General features: G+C 42.3%; 1 protein-coding gene across 1 annotated transcript in view; it reads left to right on the top strand.

Moving 5' to 3' along the window:
- Positions 1-22,500, top strand: part of grid2 (glutamate receptor, ionotropic, delta 2) — a 362,174-nt gene that overhangs the window by 259,493 nt on the left and 80,181 nt on the right. Inside the window, exons 5-8 of the mRNA XM_060054677.1 lie at positions 1,535-1,588; positions 12,574-12,747; positions 17,345-17,506; positions 21,473-21,592. Coding sequence (XP_059910660.1) covers positions 1,535-1,588; positions 12,574-12,747; positions 17,345-17,506; positions 21,473-21,592 — 510 coding nt within the window. The remainder of the gene's footprint in view (positions 1-1,534; positions 1,589-12,573; positions 12,748-17,344; positions 17,507-21,472; positions 21,593-22,500) is intronic.

Genomic DNA, 22,500 nt, shown 5'->3' with positions numbered 1-22,500 from the left:
AGCTTGTCTCGGGGTCAGAGAGACATTGTGCAGTATAGTGCATGTTCAGAGCAGAGTGTCTACTGACACTAATGGACTGTTATCTAGACAATAGGGTCATCGCCATGCTCTGCGTTTTCATTAATTAGCATGGTAGGAGTCCGCAGTGGTTATTGTTTAGCCGTGCATGCTGACCCCATCTTGTCCTCTGAGTCGAGATATACCTGTTGCACTGTTCCATTATTAAATGTTGATCATTGTCGTTTTTTCATGTTGTAAGGTAAAATAAAAATGATATTATATGTATAATGTATATAGGCTACAGAGTTGCAGTGCGATGTCAGATGTTCATTTGCTATAGATGTCCACGTTATGAAGCTCAATGCCCTTCTTTGATATTGGAAAAAGCTATGTCTTCACCTTTTAGTTCTAAATACAGTCCCCTAAAATGATGCCAAAACCCCAATTCAGATAGTACTCTGCTAAATATTCCAAATAGATGACACTTGCTATTAAATTAGGCGTTATTCTTCTCTGCATGAAGAGAATGAAATAAACAGTGTGATTAAGCAGCCGGAACCAAGTAATGGTTTCCTCAGCACGGTATGTCACGGTGTGTTTAAAGAGTACCAACACTGAAAGGACGGTGTTTTGGATGTACGAGGTGTTGCGCTGGTGTTCAGATGTTCTCGGGGGGCTGAATGAGTGAGCACGTTGGTGTGCTAAAGGACAAAAGATCAGAGGGAGGCAGAGGACACGAGTACAGGTGAAGTAGGAGTCAATACACCGGCAGCCCTGTGATACGTGGCAATATGAGAAGCTGCACAGCCGAGAGGGAGAGAAAGGCAGAGGGGGGAGAGAGGGGGAGAGAGGTGAGATAAGGGAGAGCTACTGACACTAATTGGAGCGGAAGGAATTACAATTTTGAGAAGTTAAATGGCAAAAAACGCAGATTTATTTTCTGCACGGCTGAAAAGTCAACCGTGGTCGTTTCTCGCCTGCTATTTTCTGAAAAGCTTTAAAGTGGTGAGATGTAGATCAAAACAGTGTGTGATCTGGTGAATAACTGTGTATACCATTTATATCTGGATGGCACAGGCGTTGCATGCAAACAGACTGAAACTAACAACATTGCTCAAGAAAATATTCAGCAAAAACACAGTCTTTAGAATATAGAAATGTGTTTAATGTGCTATTTAAAAATGGATAGATGTTGCTGTGTTTTTTCTGTGTATGTGTATACATATGATCATGCATTCTTTCCTTAGTGTGCATATGTGTGTATCAGCTTGTGTGTGTCCATACATGTGTGTTGTGTATGGGTGTATGGGGGTATGTGTTTGTGTGGGTGTCAGTGTCAATGTACCGGTGTGTTTGTGCGTTTGGTGAACAGGTATGTGTGTCCCTGGGTCTCTGGGTGTCTCTGGTTGTCTTCTGTATCCTCTGAATAGCTGTAAAATTAAATGTTATGGAGTATTGTGTGCCGTCTAATCCTGTGTGCTGTAGCGCTGTCCTCTGCCTTTAAACTAATTAGTCATCCTTTGTCTCCTTGCAGGTGGTGGAGACCAACCTGGTGGCCTTTGACTGTCATTGGATCCTAATTAACGAGGTGGGTGCCATGGAAATTGGTGGAATTCAATAAACGGCTTATTTCAAAGGATCCGATCAGAAAAAATAAATAGATGAATCCATGACCGCTAATTCCCCTTGTCTGTGAAATAACAATTCCCTTTATTTATTAATTGTGTCGCAACACTGTTTCCTGGGAATGACTCACCGAGTAATTCAATCCCATGGCGAATAGCCAGTACTGACTTTTTAATTATCTTTTGTCTTATCTTTTGCATGGAATTATATCCCTGTGCACTCTACCAAAAACACCACTTTTTGGAAATGTGAAATTATAGCATACATAAGATATAACACTATGTGGGCCACTGAGAAATCCAGCATTGTCAGCGTTAATTGACTGCGTTATGCAAATGCTTTGTGTATACGAGTTAGTATGGGCACGCTTATTATAGATCAAAACAATAGATCAATGGAGGGGAAAAGGGACCTCCACAGCTTCTAGAGTATGTCTTCGTAGCCTCCGGCAACCACCAGCATGTCACAGTAGGGGAGTTCCCTCTCTCTCACACACACACACTCAAACACACACAACACACACTCACTGAATCACAGACTCACTCACACACACCGAAGGAAATGGTGTGTGTTTTTGTCCATCCATCTATTATCTATTATCCTTATATAATATAATAGATTATAATAAGCCATAATCAAAAAATGCTTGACATGTCCACTCGTTGCGGCTCTGAAGTTACCAAAGTGCCCTTGAGCCCAACGAGAATTGTGCCTTGTTAAATTTGAAAATGTTCAAAGGTGAAGGCCTCCTTTTGTTCTTGCTTTATTTTGTTCGTCATTTTGTGCTTTCTTTGTTTTTATATATTTATTAATCTCTCTTTCATGCCTCCTTTCATGGTCTCACCCTCTCTCTCTCTCGCCTTGTTTTCTGATGCACAATACCCTCATTCAGAGCCGCCGTTGACACCCGCTGCCAGTGTTGCACCCCTGAAAAGAGGGAGAAATTATCAGCAGTGATACCGTGTTTCCTCCATCGTAGCTGAATTTTTACTCTCAAAAACATAAAATTTTATAAATACACAGGCCTGAGCACAAATGAACTTGGAACCTCTCAAAACCTTCACAGTAAACAGTGCATAAAACCCATTACAGAAATTGAAATATAAAATGAATATGGAAAGGATATTACAAAATGTATACATGCAACATTTAGCAGTTAGCTACTCTCAAACTGTCCCCTAAACACTCTCGACACTCCTGACATTCCACCAACTCACCACGGTCAAGCCTACAAATTGTAAACATTAACAACGTACCTGAACAGGGGGAGAAATGATCACGAGAGTGATACAGTGTTTCCTCAATTGTAATTTTTTGTGAGGAAGATAACGAGATTTCCCCAGGTACTTGGACGGTGACAAAACAAATCGATCTCAGGCTCCCAGATCTAATCACTATGACAATCGCACAGTAACAATTTCCGAATAATAATCACAGATTAACAATGACCCAATAATATAGTAAACAATATATCTAAGTTAATATAATTTTATAACATGATTAAGTTATTTGATAATTTAATAATCAACTTGTCATACCAGTTAGCGTTCCACATGCGCTAGGACGGCTCGTTCCCCAAGTTAAAGGAAGTGGTGCTCGCCCTCCCCCCTCCCTCCCCCCCTCCCTCCCCCCTCCCCCTCCCCCCTCCCTCCCTCGCCCCCTCCCTCGCTCCCTCAGACTCCATAAAAATGGATGAGAGTCAACAGTATTTCTGACATTTGCACCATTTTCCACGCTGGATCTTTGGAGGGAATGAGCATTCCCCTATGTGAACAAGCTCTCTCTCTCTCTCTCTCTCTCCCCCCTGTGGTTTATTATGGATGAACGGGTAACTGTACGGTTGTTGCAACTCTGCTTTATCTTCAGCCACCAGTCAGATATCCCCCGCTGACACAGAGTTCACAGTTCATAATTGATCATCCTCCCTTCACCCATTTTTTTTTCATACTGGGGAGGGAGGAGGGGGGGGGGGGGGTGGTAAGGAGGAGAGAGAGAGAGAGAGAGAGAGAGAGAGAGAGAGAGAGAGAGAGAGAGAGAGAGAGAGAGAGAGAGAGAGAGAGAGAGAGAGAGAGAGAGAGAGAGAGAGAGAGAGAGAGAGAGAGAGAGAGAGAGAGAGAGAGAGAGAGAGATGAGAAGGGGATGAGTGCTAATCAGAGCAGATTTGCAGGAATCTCTCTTGAGCTCTCTCTGTCGCTTTCTCTCTCTCTGGGGCTCTCTCCCTTATTTTGACTCTTTGGATCTGTCTCTATTTCTCTCTCTCCTGGGCTCTCTCTCTTTCCATCTTTCTCTTGGGGTCACCCTTTTTCTCTCACTTGGGCGCTCTCTCTATTCCTTGGCACTCTCTCTTTCTGGTTTGGTGTCTCTGTCCCTCCCCCACATTTGGGCTAAGCTTTACTTCTATGGAGCATGTGTTGTTGCGCAACACCCATGATTTCTCCCCAGGTAGGATTGACATCCATGCGTCTGGTTCCCTCCCCTAACGTCCTGTCCCGCTTCATTCTGTAAGGAGTGCCTCACAAATGCATGAAGACACGGGACAGTATTGGTCTCATTATTATTGCATGTATTCAAACTCAATGTCTTGTAGGGGTCCTTTAAAGTTTTGATGCGTGTACTTTGTGGACTCAGATCAGATTCTGACGTGAAGGTGGTGTATCTGGAAAGGGGACTGAATGCATAATAAACTGATATCACAGCTTAACATTTGCCGTTGGAAACTGGCAGACAGTGAATAATTTTTAGCCCTGCATAATGTCCTACCGTGGGACCATTTCAAATGATGGTTATAACCAAAGCTATTAAAGCTTTCAAAGCAATAACTTCGCACTTTTAGCAGATACAACACATTTGGCACCAGTAGGGGTATGTGAAGGTCCTGCTAGCAGAGTCTATCGCCATTATTCTGTAAGCCCCTTGCCATGTCCCCCTTGGCTTTCAAAAGCCTACTTATTTAGTTTATGAGGCTGCAGTACAGCAGAACAGTATGTTTTACCAAGAAACTATGTCAGCATTATTTCTCTGTATTATCCAGCAACGTGTGTGTGTGTGTGTGTGTGTGTGTGTGTGTGTGTGTGTGTGTGTGTGTGTGTGTGTGTGTGTGTGTGTGTGTGTGTGTGTGTGTGTGTGTGTGTGATAAGAACCTAATCTGATCAATATATGAAATGACCTCGCTAGCATAGTTCTATTTTTCGTAGTGTTCCCAGTGATGGTACAGGGTGTCATTATGGTATGATTATGCAAGGCAGAGTTTACCGTCCTCCCTTGGTTCACATACAGACAAATTACAAGATGCAGTCCAATTAACCACAGGGATGTACTGAGATGATCAAAGCAACGGAGGCAGCAGGACAGCATTTTTGACTCCGGAAGGCAGGCAGGGTAACAGTCTATTATGTTTGTGCTGTTTTCTGCACAGACAGAACCTTTGAGCAGTGGAGAAACACTGTCATCGCTGGCCTTTCCAGTGGTAAAGCAGACAATAACAGCTAAACATAATCACGCTGTTCTTTGATATGTATGCATGTGTCGATACAGCGAGTGTATACTCACCCTTTTTGGCTGTGCTTGTTATTCACATTATATTGTATGCAATAACATCACATTTAAAAGCAGCCTGAACACAAATCACGATTTAATCTTAATCTGTATAATGACAGCACCAGTGATAATCATTTTGTTTTGTTTAATTTTGTTTTATAACTATTTTGGTAACATTTGCATGAGTTTCAATCGAACTATATCCACATGATGAAATCAGATGAATCTTCATTGTCGTATAATCATCCAAGCAAATCAACTATTTAAATCAAATAGTGTCCTAATGTGAACTCACTTTGCTTCGTAATGAGCAGTGAATAAATTGACGGTGCTGTTCACTTCAATGTGTATCAGTTGTCTTTCTTTGTGAAAGAAACACAATTATTATCATTCATAGGCCAACTATATGCACAATATAAGACTATATGTCAATTAATATGGGGGTATGTGTTTGTGTTAATAACTTAGCTATTGTCGTTCTCACATTCTCGCCCTCCACCTTTCATCGTTGCCTCTCTTTAACATCCCAATGGCTTTCTCATTGCACTCTTTTGGCCTCTCTCACCCTGCCTTTTCTCTAGCTTAAAAAAAAAGTAAACTTTGCCACTCAGTTTGAGGTCATTCATTCCGGCACCCTGACACTAATAGTGGCTGACATATGACAGAGTAAATGATGCCTCTTCAAAAACAAATTAAAATGTAGGCTCCCGGGTGACCTGCTGTCTGGGGCCTCCTGATGTACGGGGACACAGACACAGAGAGAGGGAGAGAGGGGGAGAGGGGGAGGGAGAGGGAGAGGGAGAGAGAGAGAGAGAGAGCAGCCCCCTGGCAAGGGCCAGGGGGTGCAAAATGTGAGAGATTAGGATGATTATTATCAACAATTAATAAAAGGTTCGTAGAGGTGCTTTAAGGAAGTGGGGATTAAAGAGATTACAGAGTGACCAGGGGAGATAGTCTTTTAAAGAAGTAAAAGTACATGTATTTAGTTATTTTGTTTTATTTTGTATTTGATGTATTATTGTGTTGTTCCTTTGAATTGGACCGATGGGAAACCTATGCTGAGCTGAGAATGTGAACGAGTAGGTATATGGGTGCAGAAGGGGTCAGAGAACGAATGAGATCATCTTCACCCGCATCTAGAGATGGAGAGACGGAGAGAGCTGGTGTCCCTGAGGATAACTTGGAGGGAGGAGGAGAAGGAGGGGCTGCTTAAAAGGGACTAGGCAGAGCGATGACTTGCTCTGCTTTCATGCAGAACAGCGGTCTAAATAGGAGGATTTAGTGGTCTTACACATGGGAACACAGGGGAGATTATGAATACATTCGGTAGCCAAATTTGTCTTTCCCTGACTTAAAAACACACAACTGTGCAACCATGTAAGGTTCAAAGCTGTGGGTAACTTTGTGGAACGGTTCACATCATCATTGAGTCTGTGATGCCAAGGTTGTTGATATTCCAGTAGGATTTGATTTCAAAAGTCTGGTTTACAAATGTATTAAATGTTTCAATTTTGTATTGTTAAAGGGCCACTATTTTACCCACAGATGTGAGAGTGATTACTCATTACAGGCTGATTCAAATTCTGACCTGCCATCCATAGTGGGAGTGACCACCTGGATTTTTGGATGGATAGATAAGTCTACCAGTTGGTGTAGTCCACTAGGTAGGGTGGTAGATTGATCTATCTATCTAGCAAACATATTGAGTGGACCCTCCCACTTGTAATGTCACTATGTCACAGGCAGGGACAATTATGAAAGGGCTTCTAGTGGCAAATCAGGCCTTTTGGTAAAATTGGGTCTCTTTAAAATCATAGCAAAGATGACTCGGTTAGCCATTCAGCAATCCAAGAACAGCACTGCAAACATATTGGCTTTTATCGACTACCAACACAATGTTAGTAACCCAACAGTGCATCGCGCAAAAAGTTCCTGATCCATGCTAAAGTCCCACTGTGGATGCCAAATACTTTTCCTTATCCTGACATATCACTGTCCTCAGTGGACGGTTATGAAAACATACCGTTTTTTGTTTGAACTCTTGCAGCCCAAATCCACCAATGGAACAAAAGCGTGTGTCAGCCAGTTCCTGCAACAAGCGGTAATATCTGAGCGCTCCCGTCTGACATGTGCTGAAATGCACTGAAAGGTTGTCAGTAAGAGGCCTGTGGGGTAACTCACTGGTGACACAGCTTGCACTAGAAAGGAGTTCATATAGCTGGTATTGCTTCAATATCGAACCTCAGATCCCCTCCAGGGCCGCGATCGTCAGCCTGGGTATGTCGATGTATAAGAGTGTGTGTGTGTGTGTGTGTGTGTGTGTGTGTGTGTGTGTGTGTGTGTGTGTGTGTGTGTGTGTGTGTGTGTGTGTGTGTGTGTGTGTGTGTGTGTGTGTGTGTGTGTGTGTGTGTGTGGTAGAGAACACAGACCATGGAAGTCACACAAGGTGACACGTCTGTGGTTTAATTCGCCCTCTGTCAGACAGAGAGCGGATGAAACGAGGAATGATACAAGGAGGAGGAGCGAGATAGGAAAAATAACTTCTCGTCATTCTCTCAAGGATCCCATGCTCGCCTGCATTATGCATATGTGTGCATATGCGTGTGTGTACTTCTGTTTCTGGGGAGGGGAGGGAATCCTTCTTGGCAATATTTCTTTCTGTGTGCCCTTGACCGCCTGTTGTGAATCTTAATTCTGTTTTTGGCCCACTGTTTCAGGCCTTTTGAGCAGTTTTCGACCCTGTAAGCTTTTTGAGCTTTCAATCCTCTTCAGGCATTTTTATCATGGTACTTCTTTCGTTTTATGAGGACCTCTGCAGGGGCATGTTGCCCTGGCGTGAAGATATGCCATGCTGTATGTTTACAATTTGGGATTTTTATGGAGATGTTTATAGTTCTTTGAAGTCAATTTGCCGCCTTCTGAAGGTTCAAATTGAAATTCCACTGGTGCACGATAAAAAAAACTATTCCAAATATCTTTTTCATGTTTCAACCCCAGTGTGCACTCAAAGTTACTAGCGTCTTTCTCTTATTTGAAAATATTAATGTCCAGGTCTGTGGGTCGCAGTATGATGCGACTTCTGAGCGGCTCTCTATACCTCTTTTCCGTTATCCTCTGACTTATCTTTACATTTCACACCTCTCTACCCCCAATGCACCAGTGCAGCATCACATGAGAACTGACATCCTGTTTCCTCCCTTTAAATGGAGAAATATTTTTTTCTCCATTCTTTTAGACAACTGTATTAACTTGTAATTATCCGTAAAGCCTGCTAGAGTATATCAAATAAACAGTAGATTGATTTGATATGGATTTACTCTGCAAAAGTGTTCACGGCACATTACAGCAGGTACATTCATATTTTATCTGTTCAGAAAGATTTAGGCATGTCTATCAACATGTCATTGTTATACTGTGTTGTAACATTGGATATACGTGTGTTATTCTGTAGGGGCTGTTCTGGCAAAATTACAGGAAAATGACATCACTCAAACACAAACACACACACACACACACACACACACACACACACACACACTCTCATACCCACACACTGCCAGTGTCCCAAATGCAGGTATAAGCAATGGATATCAAGGGGCATCTGAATGGGAAGCGGTGTTACAATCACCAAAGACAATACATGTCAGCTCTCATCTCATCCCCACATGACCCTCTGCAGAGAGAGGGAGAAAGAGAGATTGTGGTAGAGAAAGGGAAGCAGAGTTTGAGAGATGGAGGTAGAGAAGCTGAGTTTGATACAGAGAGGGAGAGATAGAGGTAGAGAAGCAGAGTTTGAGAGAGTGTAATAGATAGATAGAGGATAGATAATAATAAAAAATATATATAACGCACTTTACATCAACTCAATGACCTCAAAGTGCTACAATGCACATGTAAAAGGATAAAAACAACATAAAGTACTTTAAAAATGGATTAAAAAGAAAAAGAAAAAAACACAGAAAAAAACATTTAAACATTTAAGATAACAGTTTAGCCAAAGGCTTTTCTAAAAAGATGGTTTTTCAGGCCTTTTTTTAAAAGAATCAACAGTCTGTGGGTCCCTTAAATGGTCAGAGAGAGCATTCCACAGACTGGGTGCAGCTGAGAAGAAGGCGCGGTCGCCCATAGTTCGGAGCCTTGTACTCAGAAGCTGGAGGAGGTTGGCCTGTCCAGAGCGGAGATGGCGTGAGGAGGAATGGGGGGTGATGATTTCTTTGAGGTATAGGGGGGCAGTGCCATGGAGGCACTGGAGGGACAAAAGGGAAACCTTGAATTGGATCCTGTACTGGACAGGAAGCCAGTGGAGGGATTTGAGGATGGGTGTGATGTGGTGGTACTTCCGCACCCCCATCAGGATCCTGGCAGCACAATTCTGGATGTACTGCAGCTGCTGGATGTTCTTGCTTGGGATCCTGATGAGGAGTGCGTTGCAGTAGTCCAGCCTGGAGGAGACAAAGGCGTGGACAAGTTTTTCGGCATCGGGGAGAGTTAGTTTGGGGTGGAGTTCTGCAATGTTCCTGAGGTGGAAGAAGGAGGCTTTGCAAAGAAGTTGAATGCAGGTGAGGGTCCATTCTGACACCGAGGTTAGTGACTGAGGATGAGAGCTGTATAACGTGGCTTGAGAATGTAATGCTGGTGATAGTGGATAACCGGGTCTGGTGTGGAGGGCCAGCAAGAATGGCTTCCGTTTTTGAGCTATTGAGTTGCAGGAAGTTAGTCGCCTTCCACGCCTTTATCTAACGCCTTTTAAGCCAGTTGGAAAGTGTGGACAGGGCTGCAGAGGGGGTTGGGTTTGTTTTGATGTAGAGCTGGGTGTCATCAGCGTAGCAGTGGAAAAATATTCCATGCCGTCTGATGACACGACCGTGTATAGCGTGAAGAGGGTGGGGCCAAGGACTCATCCTTGAGGGCACCACAAGTGACGGAGTGCGTGTCCAATTTAGCACCACCCAGGGATACATACTCTGTTCTGTCTAAGAGATATGAAGCAAACCAAGCCAGGGTAGTGTCAGAGAGTCCAATCGAGTAGTGAAGGCGGCGTAGAAGGATGTGATGGTCCACGGTGTCAAATGCTGCGGTGAAGTCGAGAAGAATGGGAAGTAATGGAAGGCCAGCATCAGCAGTCATCCGCAGGTCATTGGTGACCCTGACCAGGGCAGTTTCCGCACTGTGGCCAGAGCAGAAACCAGACTGGAACTTCTCATTAAGACTGTTTGTTATGAGGTGGTTGTGGAGTTGGGCAGGAACTACCTTTTCCAACCCCTTTGATAGGAAAGGGAGGTTGGAGATGGGGCGGTAGTTGGCAGTAGCTTCGGGGTCAAAGCTGGGCTTTTTGAGTAGTGGCTTGATGACAATAGTTTTCAGAGACGTGGGGACATGGCCGGACCGGAGGGACTGAGAGCAGAGAGAGCGGGGGGGGCTGGAGAGAGGGGAGGGCAGGGGGGCTGGAGAGAGGGGAGAGCGGAGGGGCGGGGGGGCTGGAGAGAAGGGAGCGGATGTTGTCCACTTTCAATTTGAAAAAGGAGATGAAGCTGTTGCACCGCTCCTGCGTGTTGTCTGAGTGTAGGGGGGTCTGAGGTTTCAGACGATTTACGGTTGAGAAAAGCTGCTTGGAGTTACCAGGGCTATGTTGATTATGTGGGAGTAGAACCGGGACCGTGTGTCACTGAGGCACTTGCTGCAGGCCTTCTGATGTTCCCGGTAGGCTAGTTTCTGAACAGCAAGCCCTGAGTCCATAAAGGGCCGTTCAAGGACACGCCCCGTTCTCTTCAGTAGTCGTAGCTCACTGGTGTACCAGGGGGCTGAGCATGTGAAGGTGATGGTTCTGGGCTTGACTGGGGAATGGCGGTCCAGGAGGGTGCTGAGTGATGAATTGTAGAGATCCACAGATTCAGTGACTGAAGGGGGGTTGGCAGCGGAGAGATGGAGGAGGTCAGTAGTCATGGTGACTGGGTTGATGTTTTTAAGGTTCCTGACACTGATTTGTCTGTTGGGCTTATTGAGGGGGGACAGGGTGGGTAGCTCCATGAGATGGCCTTAAGGTCGGACACGAACCACGAAATCACAAAAAGATGTAGAGGTAGAGAAGCAGAGTTTGAGAGAGAGGGAGTAAGAGTGCTAGAAATATTCATGGCTAAAATTGGCCATGAATCCTCCCACAAGCGTTCAAGGACACACGGGCTGGATACTAAATGAGCCTATCATGCACACACGCACGCACGCACGCACGCACGCACGCACGCACGCACGCACGCACGCACGCACACACACACACACAGTGTTGGGAAAGTTCACTTTCTACGTGAACTAGTTCAAAGTTCAGTTCACAAATTTTCAAATGAACTAGTTCAGTTAAACGTTCATAATTCAAAAATTTGAACTAAGTTCACAGTTCAAAGATGAACTAGTTCATCGTTCTGTTTTTCAATATGTTGCTGTGAGCTATTATTTTTTTCCGGTATTTTGAACATTGAGCCCCCTTTCTGGTTTGTCTAGGATGAAATAGAGTGGTTGAATCAAGTATCGTAGCAAAATACAGTTTCTATTGTGTTTTATTGTACATTTAGCGCATTTTGTATACCCCATTGATTTCTATTGGAAGACTCATTGCTCGTTGGCGGGAAATGGAAAGGGGGGGGTGTTCACGTTTGGTTATAGCCTTTTCGCTCGGTTTTAGCCCTACTGTTGGGACGGAGAACCGAGCGAAAAGACTACAACCAAACGTAAACAGCCTCCCGTTCCGTTTCCGGCCAACAAGCACAGACACCAGAATGAACGAGTTCACAGTAACGTTCATCATGCAGTAATACAGCACGTACCGTTCACATTCGACCAAAATATGAACGAGTTCATGAACTATCGTTCAATGAACGCGTTCAGGCACAACATTGCACACACACACACACACACACACACACACACACACACACACACACACACACACACACACACACACACACACACACACACACACACACACACACCTACATAATTATGTTCTCATATGTTTCTCTTCCCTTTCTGTCCATCTTCCTTTCGTAATTAGTACGAGCCGGTTTTGGAGAAGATTTAAGTGATGTCATGGGACAGTGGTATATTAGTGGCTAAAGTGGCGGAATACAAAAGGTCTATGAGGCAGCATTAATTCATCTCCACTCTGGGTAGGGTCAATGTGCACACCCTGTGTACGCACCCTTCAGTAAGATCCCTAACCCAGACCTGGATAACCATTCAATATACCTGTGTTCACCATAGGTTGTTTTGCACAAAATCAAAGTGCAAAATCACTAATTAGTAATCTGAGAATGATTGTCCTACAAACCACTGTATCTATGGAAAAAACGGATTCCTCTTTTTTTGTTCCCCCCTTTTACCCCACACCTCCTTTGACATCTCCCCTCCTTCCTGTAGGAGATCTCTGACTACGACCTGCAAGACCTGGTGATGAAGTCCATCGGTCGGCTGACGGTGATCCGGCAGACGTTCCCCATGCCCCCCAACGCCACCCAGCGCTGCGTCAAACACAACCACCGCATCAACGGGGCGCTCTGCGACCCCAAGAACGCCAAGTCCCAGCAGCTAGAGGTGAGCACGGAGGAGACAGACGCGTAGCACGATTTGAATTGAAACGTTAATAACACTTCAAATGTAAGGGCTTTCATCAAGTGGGCCACAGGCTGAATCATCATTGTGTGTTTTTCCTCCTTCCGGATAGATGGTGACTTAACTGATATTTATTTGCAAGAAAACCTTTGAAGATCTTCATGAGTGCGACTTTAACGCTATCTGTTGCTTCCTATAGAATGTACAAACAGCACAATAGCAATAATGTATCATCAGGAATAGTTTGAAATTGGTTGCATTAAGTGGTTGTTCCCCGCTCTGTTGAAACAACCAACGATTTGATGTGCCGGGGCAATTGCTAACAGGTTGCAGTGATAAAATACAAGAATATAATGCTAGAAGCACAAGGGAGACAGACGCAAAATTATTCTTTTGATTTTTTACATCTAAAAAGACAGCAGTAAAAAGACATAACAGCCCGACTACTTTCACTACTTCAGTTCTCTTTTGGGTCGTGCTATAAATATCAATCGAAATTTTGGCTCTTTGTGCCTCGGGCTAAAGTGAAGCATCGAAAAAGGCAGACCTCAACTATATGTGTAGCACAAACAGGAGACAAGTCTCGATAGGTGTTTGTGGTGTTTGTTGATAAAAGTAAGGCAAAATCCAAGTATCCCTCCGACAAAATCAACCGTCCAGGGCCCTCATTCAAGTAAAAAAAAGTGGATGTTGATTGCTTAAAGGGAAACTTCACCCATTTCCACTAAGCTTTGTATCATTAGAAACCCATTCATATTTTTCATTCCCTAATTTCCCCCTGAGACGGGAGAGATCTGTATTTACTTCTAACACTTCCTGCTTGAAATGACGTAAAATTAAGATTTAAAAAAAATGACGAACTAGTTCCTCGCCTGAGGGTTGGGACCAACTGACGTTACAGACCTATTACAGTTCATTGCCAGTGGGTGGGACTTAGGGGTGTATGGTAAAAACGATATTGAGAGTATGCGGTGTGAATTTTTGCTACGGTAGAGATTTTGACGTTACAGTGTGACCGGTAGATCACACGAGCGCTAAAGAAGCAATGATGTAGTACCAAAGACACAGTCATTTATTCATGATATCATCCCAGACACAGCTTATGGCCGTGTTCTATAAGATATTCTAGAACACTCCGGGAGCTACTGCGGGAGACCTGGAGCTCTATATCTAAATGATAAAATATAATATGTATAGACATCTATAATATACAATTTCACTACGGTTTTAGTTGACAGATTTTGGCCGTGAAATCATATTATATATTATATTATATTATATTATATTATATTATATTATATCGATACCTATATATTATATGATATTATATTATTTAGATGTAGAGCCCCTGAATTCCGCAAACGGCAACAATTACTTCTCTTGCTCGTCTCATGCTGCAGGGACAGCATGAGAGTTGTCTCATGCTGTCCCTGCAGGGGAGTTGTCATCTTCAATCCACAAGCGCCAAAAAGTCACTGTCTGACTTTTCTCGGTCAAGAAGGCACCAAATTAGAAATGTATGTTACTATTCGACTAAATATATGACCTGCTTTCAATACAGATTCATGTCTCCACCAGTGAAATTCTCCTTTAATGCATACTTTAAAATGATCTTAAATACTTTGCGTTTTGCTTTTTATATCGCTATTCTACCACTAGATTATTTTTGAATGCTTGTATAAGTACATTTTGGTTAATTACATGCTTTGCCTTATGCATAAATCTGTGCGTAAGTAAGGTTAATAAATTAGGCCCCAGGTATTTTCGAGATAGCTTACTTTGGTGCGAGCAGTTCAATCTTTGAATCCTTCCACAGTACTCTGAGTTTGAAATGTACGTTTTTTTGTGGATAAGACAAGGTAGCCTAAGATCGCTAACCTGAAACTGTAAGCCAATGCTACGACTGGCACTCATGTCGCCCCATTCTTTGGTTTGGGAATAGAGAACTTTCTGATTATGCAAGGCTTGTTGATTTGATTTGTCGCCACAGTCATGCCTCTCAGGCTTTGTAGACAAAACATGATAATTTGTTTAAGAGAAATTAGTCCCACCCTGAGTGCATTCTTCTGAGACCACATATTTTGAGTGAAAACATACAAAAAGAAGAGAATAAATAAATAGATAAACGCATTGCCCTGGTTTCCATGTTTGACACTGTATTTTTCTTTTTCGTTTATTTATTAATTTTTTGATGCGTTCCCCCCCCCCCCCCCCCGCCCCAGGGATCGTATGTATACAATTATCTTTTTTTTCACTCGCTTTTGTACGTGCATCACATCGCTGCCATCAGAGGCAGCGGAGAGGCAATAACACAAGATTTCTTTTTTATTCATCTGTCAAGATGAAATAGAAAATTGAATTAATGCATTGTTGATTTATGTCGACGCTCACCACCCTAGAGGAAGAAATTTTGTGAAAGAATTATGAATAATCAACATGAAACGTAATATTTTCAGTTGACATGGACAGTTTATTTTCTATGGATTTATGTCAATGTTAATTAACTATTCATATATAATTTTCTGAAACTACTTATTTAATTTCACTGTAGGGGACTGATTCGATTATGAGTGAGAAAGCAATAGGAAAGGAGGGGAAACTCTAATTTATATTTTGATTGAAAGGGAGAGAGAATAAGAGAGCGAGAGAGAGGGATTGCATCATGGTCAGAAAGTGAAGGTGAGACAGTAGGAATCACAAAGTCAGCTGGAACATAGGATGGACAAAATAGAGACACAGAGAGCAAGAGGGAGAGACACAATCAGAGCGAGAGAGAGAGAAGGACAGTGAGGCGAGAGAACCACACAAAAAGCACAATTTCACACTGCAATGAAGCATGTCAGCTCAACCTGGCCACACACTCACATATACACACAGACATGCACGCATTTGATCCTCCACGCATATTCTGAGACAGTGCTTGTTCACCTATTGGAGCATTAGACATATAAACAGACACATAGAAACAAAGCACGTATTCATCAGCGCTAGACCATGCACAAACACGTTCACATCCTTTCAAACAATGACAACCCATTACAAGACAATACACTCTTCATTTGCCCATTGAAAGGTTGTGCTACAGCAACTTTATCAAAGCTAGGTTATATCATTTCAGTAAGAAGCTTGCCCCTCATGGCCAAACCTAGTTCGTAGCTCAGCTTCTCAGAAATTGCTCTCGCTTGCTAGTAACACCCGATGATTATTTTCTGCATTAGCCACTTCTCCTCAAGCACCCCTAGGCAGGGCCACCTCCGGTCGGAAGATGTGAGAGCAGACACTTGGTAGACATTTGGTGAATAGCTGGGACAAGGAAAGGAGACCTTGGATGTTTTGAAAGGGTTACAAACATCCAAGGGGTTCCTGCTGATGAACTCCTTGGTTGTTTGTTAGTTCGTCAAACCTTAAAAACCAAAATAAACTGTCGCTTGGTGACCTTCAATTTTAATCAGCTGACTGATATGGCATGCGAAGCATGATATTTATGTTTGCAATACGCTGTGAAATCGTTCAAAATTGTCTCTTCAAATTGTCTTTGCCTTTCTGTTTTTGACATGGCTTTTAGCACTCTCGATTTTTAAAATTATTTTGAGAAAAGAGTCTAGTGAACAGTGTCCCCCTGTGAGAAGTGTCACAGCATTCTGTTTGATATACCAGTCTCAAAACAGGATTATCTAATCAGAAATAAACACTATCACTGTTAATAAGCAATAACAAATAACGTGTGAGGCTGACAATGTGTTTAATCCTTTTCATCTAAGCTAATCCAATATCCTCTAACACAATCCGATGATTTAACACAATCCTATCTTATCTATAATTCTGTTAATATGTTAAAATCTGTTAACCGACTCCAACAGGGATAGTGAAGAGGGTAATTTCACACACATATTTCAAAATATATTTATTTTTTGATTATTGTTCATGTGTGCGTGCATGTTTTCTTTCTACATAATGTATGTTTGATCTCTGGAAGGAGTTTTTGTTTGTGCTTTTGCATTTGTGTGTGGGATTCTGTGCCTGTTTACTATTCTTTCATTAACATGGGCACAACAGGATCAGTAAATCGTCCTGCGATCGATCACTGACTCAATTAACTGTTCTCCCTACCCTCTCTGTCTCTCGTTCTATCTCTTTTTTTATTCTGGTGGCACCGGAGGACCTATCAATCCCTTTAATGAATGTCATCCTTAAAGCTGTATACAAGTGTGCGGGTCGTTGGTTGTGTGTGTGTGTGTGCAGGTCTGTATGCTTGCCATGTGCCCTTGGGATACTATGCATCTAAATATATAAATGAAATGGTAATATAAACAACACGCAAGGCAAGGCTACCAAGTCTACTTAAAAAAACTGCTTATAGTCTATATAAATCTGTGGCTTATTAATTCCAACTCAGGGCAAAGCAAAAGGCAATGGCATTGGCATACTTTTCTGTGTCTGTTTCTGAAGAAGTGCTGTCCTAAAAACACGAGGCAGGGCTAGGTCATAGGTGGATTCAAATGAGTCCCCTTAGCACATCTTCATGCTGCATATATGTACAGTAGCTTTATATATTCTGTCGTTATCTCTCCCTCTGTAGATCACAAACCGCTACATCTATGATTCAGTGCTGCTACTTGCCAACACCTTCCACAAGAAGTTGGAAGACAGGAAGTGGCACAGCATGGCCAGTCTCAGCTGTATCAGAAAGACATCCAAACCCTGGCAGGGAGGAAAGAGCATGCTGGACACTGTTAAAAAGGTATGTACGACTCAGTGCACCGGCAATGCTGTGTGTTAGCATTAACAATGCCATATCCTCAACGGGGATTCAAAAGATGCATAAGGTATTGGTTGCCTACACAGGCCAGACGAGCCCCATAACTGAGAGCTTTTCCCCAGTGTGTTCTCTGTTGACCTGACCGTGGCACGTATCTGTACTGGAGAGAGAGAGTATGAGTATGATATGTTCATTTACCTCTCTGGAGGCTGAGTCACCTCCACCATCCAGTCCATCCTTCCACAACCGTGGCGACCGTGTAATCTGCCCCCAACATTGTGATTCACTGGGCCCTCCCTGTCTACTGGAGGGAGGCTCTCACAGCTGCACCTTGTGAGGCCAAAGCAAGTCAAGTTTATTTGGGAGGTCTTTAATCACCGGGACTCAAAGGAATTCACGGGGCCCGCGATAGATGAGACCACTTCAGTTGACTCTGAGCACCTATGAGCAAGCTCAAACCAACCAAGTAATATGTAGAACCTTTGAGAACAGAACATCTAGGAGGTCTCCCTCCTTCCAAAGAAGTCACATAAGTTCTTTGTAAGGCATATGTTAAAGTGAGGAGTGAGAAATGATGAGTCAAAGTAAAGCAAAAAGTATTATAAAATCATAGTGAATAGATGTCAAAAAGACCACACTTTCAGAAACCACACATTACCATGACTTGAAACCTGTCCCTTACAAATCCTTTCATTCATGTATCATTTATCTTTGTTTTTTATCGAATCCTCCAGAATGGCTTGCTATACATTGTGCAAAGGATTTACTCTGAAATGTCAATTTCAGAAGCTAAAATTTCTTTAGTGAATTTGCGAATGTGTTCCTCCTAATTAATCAATCAAAGCGTGGTACAAATGTTCTCTCTCAATTTGATCTCTGTCAGCTTTTCCATTAAACAAGCCCTCTAAAAATAGTTAATTAGCATTCTTATCATATGTCATTTTATTTTTGTTCTACAATTGCATAGTGCAATTTCATTTACCTTATGATTAATGTTGTTTTGTTTTCATTAAGTTTGATTTAATATAATTTAAAAGTATGCTTAAAATGATGACCCTCATTCTCACTATGCATAGCACTTTGCACATTGTTAAAAGGTTTTATATCTATGTATATACATAGCTTATATGTTTTTAATATCAGTCAATATTAACAAAACATTAATCAAATAATAAAACTACCCTCCACACACACACACACACACACACACACACACACACACACACACACACACACACACACACACACACACACACACACACACACACACACACACACACACCTGTAGCTTATAGATATCATACAGATTACAATGTTCTGATTATGGACCCTATGTGTGAATGCATGGTGAATCGCTATAGACAAACCTCTTGAATCCAGTCCCAGCCAAGTCCTAAAATGGCTGCCATGGGATCCACCACCATGCCTCTGGGAAGATACAATCACATCAAGCTTGTGCAAAGCGGTCAATAACAGTATGTCATTCGGATAGTTAACGAAACATTGTTGCCTAGGCTGGAATGTACATAACATTGTTGCCCGGGATGTTGTTTCACAAGGCTTAATATCCTATTACCAGCGCCGGTCTTTGAATGCCGCGATCCCTGCCCTTTCCTTTGGCCATTTCAATTTCCTCGATTGTGGAATTATAGGTTTATTGCTCCTTCGTATACACACCCTTAATTAATAACAACATTAAAAGTCACATTAAAATGTCGCACATAGCAATAATCGCCGGCGTTATTGAGCATTGTCATTGTTTATGCCGGCCTCTGATGTTGCCGGTCCTCCTCGCAAACTGCAATTACCTGGTTTTTTTCACACATTAATTGATGGTTCTGGGCAGAAGTGGGAGATCAGCCTTAATGTGGAAGCACACAGCTACCGCTTATCATTCCTCTGTCCTGAGTAACAGAACTCCAATTGTTGCCCTTTTAAATGCATTTTTGTACTTTAAGAAGAAGGAAAGGGCTTCATATTTTTTCGGGAAATGGAAAACGCCAAATTATTTCTTGCAGACATTGAAGTGACATTCTCAGCAGCCAATTTTTGCCTGCTTATAAACAATATACATGTCTAAAATCTCTGCCACGTTTAACAAAATGTAAGCAATTAAATTAAATAAATGCCAATGTGATTTATACTTGCTAATACTTATTTTCTGAATAAGCCATAAGAGCCGGCCATCTCTCTGTACGTAGTCGAGAAGCACATATTTTCATCCATTTAATCTTTCTCTCTGAAGACTTCCTTTACTCTTACCTATATGGCCGTATTGTGCAAGTGTTGTCTAAGAAATAATGATAGTATAGAAACTTTATCGTCTTTTTCTTCTCCTGTTCTCCCTTGTCCTTGACAAGAGGTACAATTACCAGAAAGATAATTGTTATGAATGGCTTGCAACAGCATCAATTAACCAACTAATTATGAAAGCTAATCCACCGCATCAGGCGAGGTTTACCTGTGCTCGGTTTACAAGCGAACAAATCGACTTGATGCACTGCCCTGATGAAGTTGCCTGTACGGGTTTGTGTGTGTATGTGTGCGTGTTTATGTGCGTGTGTGTGTGTGTGTGTGTGTGTGTGTGTGTGTGTGTGTGTGTGTGTGTGTGTGTGTGTGTGTGTGTGTGTGTGTGTGTGTGTGTGTGTGTGTGTGTGTGTGTGTGTTTTTGCACAAGTAATGTTAGATTAGGTTCGGTGGCCTTTAAAAATTTAAATTCTATATAGTCGCTCATTTAATTCCATAATAGCCTCATGTCAACCTACATTTTTCCCACTTCTTGTTTGATGCCCTGCCACTCAATGGAACGGACCACACTGAGCAGATTATTAGCATGACCTCAGCAGCGTTTCAACACCTCTTAGCTCCACAGGATGACCATCATCCTCTCAAGGAACAATTTCTGAGTGCTGAGAAACAGGACCCAGGCAACCAAGGCTGCAAATAGGCTTGCATTGAGCCTGCACTGAAAGGCGCTCTTTACCTACAGTGCAGACTACTATTTGGATCAGCGGTACAAGATGGAATCATGCCATAACTACCCGTCTGCTCTCGGATCAGACGTAGTTTGTGGTGTCCTGGGTGTAGGAAGCTGGTTGCTCTCAGCATATGATCTGCAGTGTCATGCTCTTCTGGACCCCGGGACAGAACACAGACATATGTGTCTCGTATCACTGGGCCTTGGATTTAATTAAAATAATGAAATGCTGAACACTATGAAGGAGTATTGCAAAGACACACCCTTTAGAATACCTTGGTGCAAACTAACCCAAATGATATAGATGCCTTGATGTGATATCTTAATGATATGCATAACATCTGGGGACAGAACCAATAAGTGTGATGTTCTTCTTAATGGATGGTCCTTGTTGCAAAGCATTGTATCTATAACCCTGCTAGACAAGTTGCTTGGAGGGCATTTGTTTCGGATGATTCGTATTTTGAAGCATTACTTTCCCACCCATTGGAGCATTAGACACAGGCACGGAAAAAAAGACAGACAACCATATCAGAGTTGAAAGCAGTCATGAACACACACATTTCTCACGTTCTCACTTTCTTTCTTTCTTTCTTTCTTTCTTCTTTCTCTCTATATCTCTTTCACACACACACACACACACACACACACACACACACACACACACACACACACACACACACACACACACCGGCACACTACTAACTCTCACTCGTAGTGTGATCCATCTCCACTATGCATGGTAGGTGAAGTTGCACCTAACCTAAAGCCAACACACAGTCACTTTTGCTAACTGTTCACACTACCTCAGGGGATCCCAAGGTGTTAAGCTGACACCATGTATATCTGTATATCATACATGTATTTATTTATACAGAGTCAAAAGAAGTAGGAGGAGAAATACAGAGTCAAACTGTTTTCCATAGTCCTAGTTTTTCAAATATATATATTTTTTCTCATCGTCTGCCTAGTTTGGCGTGAGCGGTCTAACCAGCTTCCTGGAGTTCACCGACAACGGAACCAACCCCAACATCTTCTTCGAAATCCTGGGGACCAACTATGGAGAGGACAGGGGCCGAGGCGTCAGCAGGGTGAGTGAAAAGGGCCCTTATTGTGGCACTTATCCCGAGTTACTTTCTGTGAAGGGCTACGATTCAACGACTGTACTGTTATTAGGGGCTTAGTGTAACAGCGCGGGGGGAGGACTTTTAAAGTCGCCGACTCTTCAACATATACTGTTCATCCCCGTCTGTTTGCTGAGGTGTCTCGTTGGAGGTCTGTGGTCTGTGGTCGAACTGGTGTAGCAGAGGAAGGGAAGCAATTTGCCTTCATGAATTGCATTCCGGCGATGACATAGTGTTCTGTTACACTCGACATGAATGGATGCTCGTCGAACCAGAAACCCATATGTAATGCAATTTCACCATTTGAAAAACAGTGAAAGCACTTTTGTGTTGCATATGTATCAACGTGTAATTCTTCGTCTGTCTATTCAATGTGAATATTTCAGTCATGTATTTTTTTATCCTTTTACTTTTAAAATGTGTCGCATTCTTTCTGTTTACCTGTAGTCCTCAATCAAATATACTGTTTGCTTGATTAAGGTTAGTTATTATTTGATTAGTGTTTTCGTAGTATGAACAAGTGGTATTTAATAATTAAGTATGCTGATTAGCTTTTGACTAGTCTAAGAAACAGCACACGCGTGCACAAAGCCACATAGACACACAAACACACACAGAAACAACGTAAACACAAACGTACAAATTAAAAATAACAGTGTTCTAGTGATTTTATTTTAACCAAAATGTTTCAATAGTTTAACATGTGGCTTGTGTACTCAACAATGTATGAGTTGTAAAAACAATTTTCTTTCTTTATTAACGTTTTATTTTTAACCCCTAAAATTATTATTCTATGTTTGTAAAGCCTTCACATAGCATATTCATCATTACAATCATTCTTAAATCCTTTATTAAGAAAATTTAAAATAAGGTTA

This window comes from Gadus macrocephalus, chromosome 6 (assembly GCF_031168955.1).
Source record: "Gadus macrocephalus chromosome 6, ASM3116895v1".
Taxonomy (NCBI): Eukaryota; Metazoa; Chordata; class Actinopteri; order Gadiformes; family Gadidae; genus Gadus; species Gadus macrocephalus.
The sequence above is the reverse complement of the archived record's forward strand: the minus strand, read 5'-3'. Positions and strand labels throughout refer to the sequence as shown.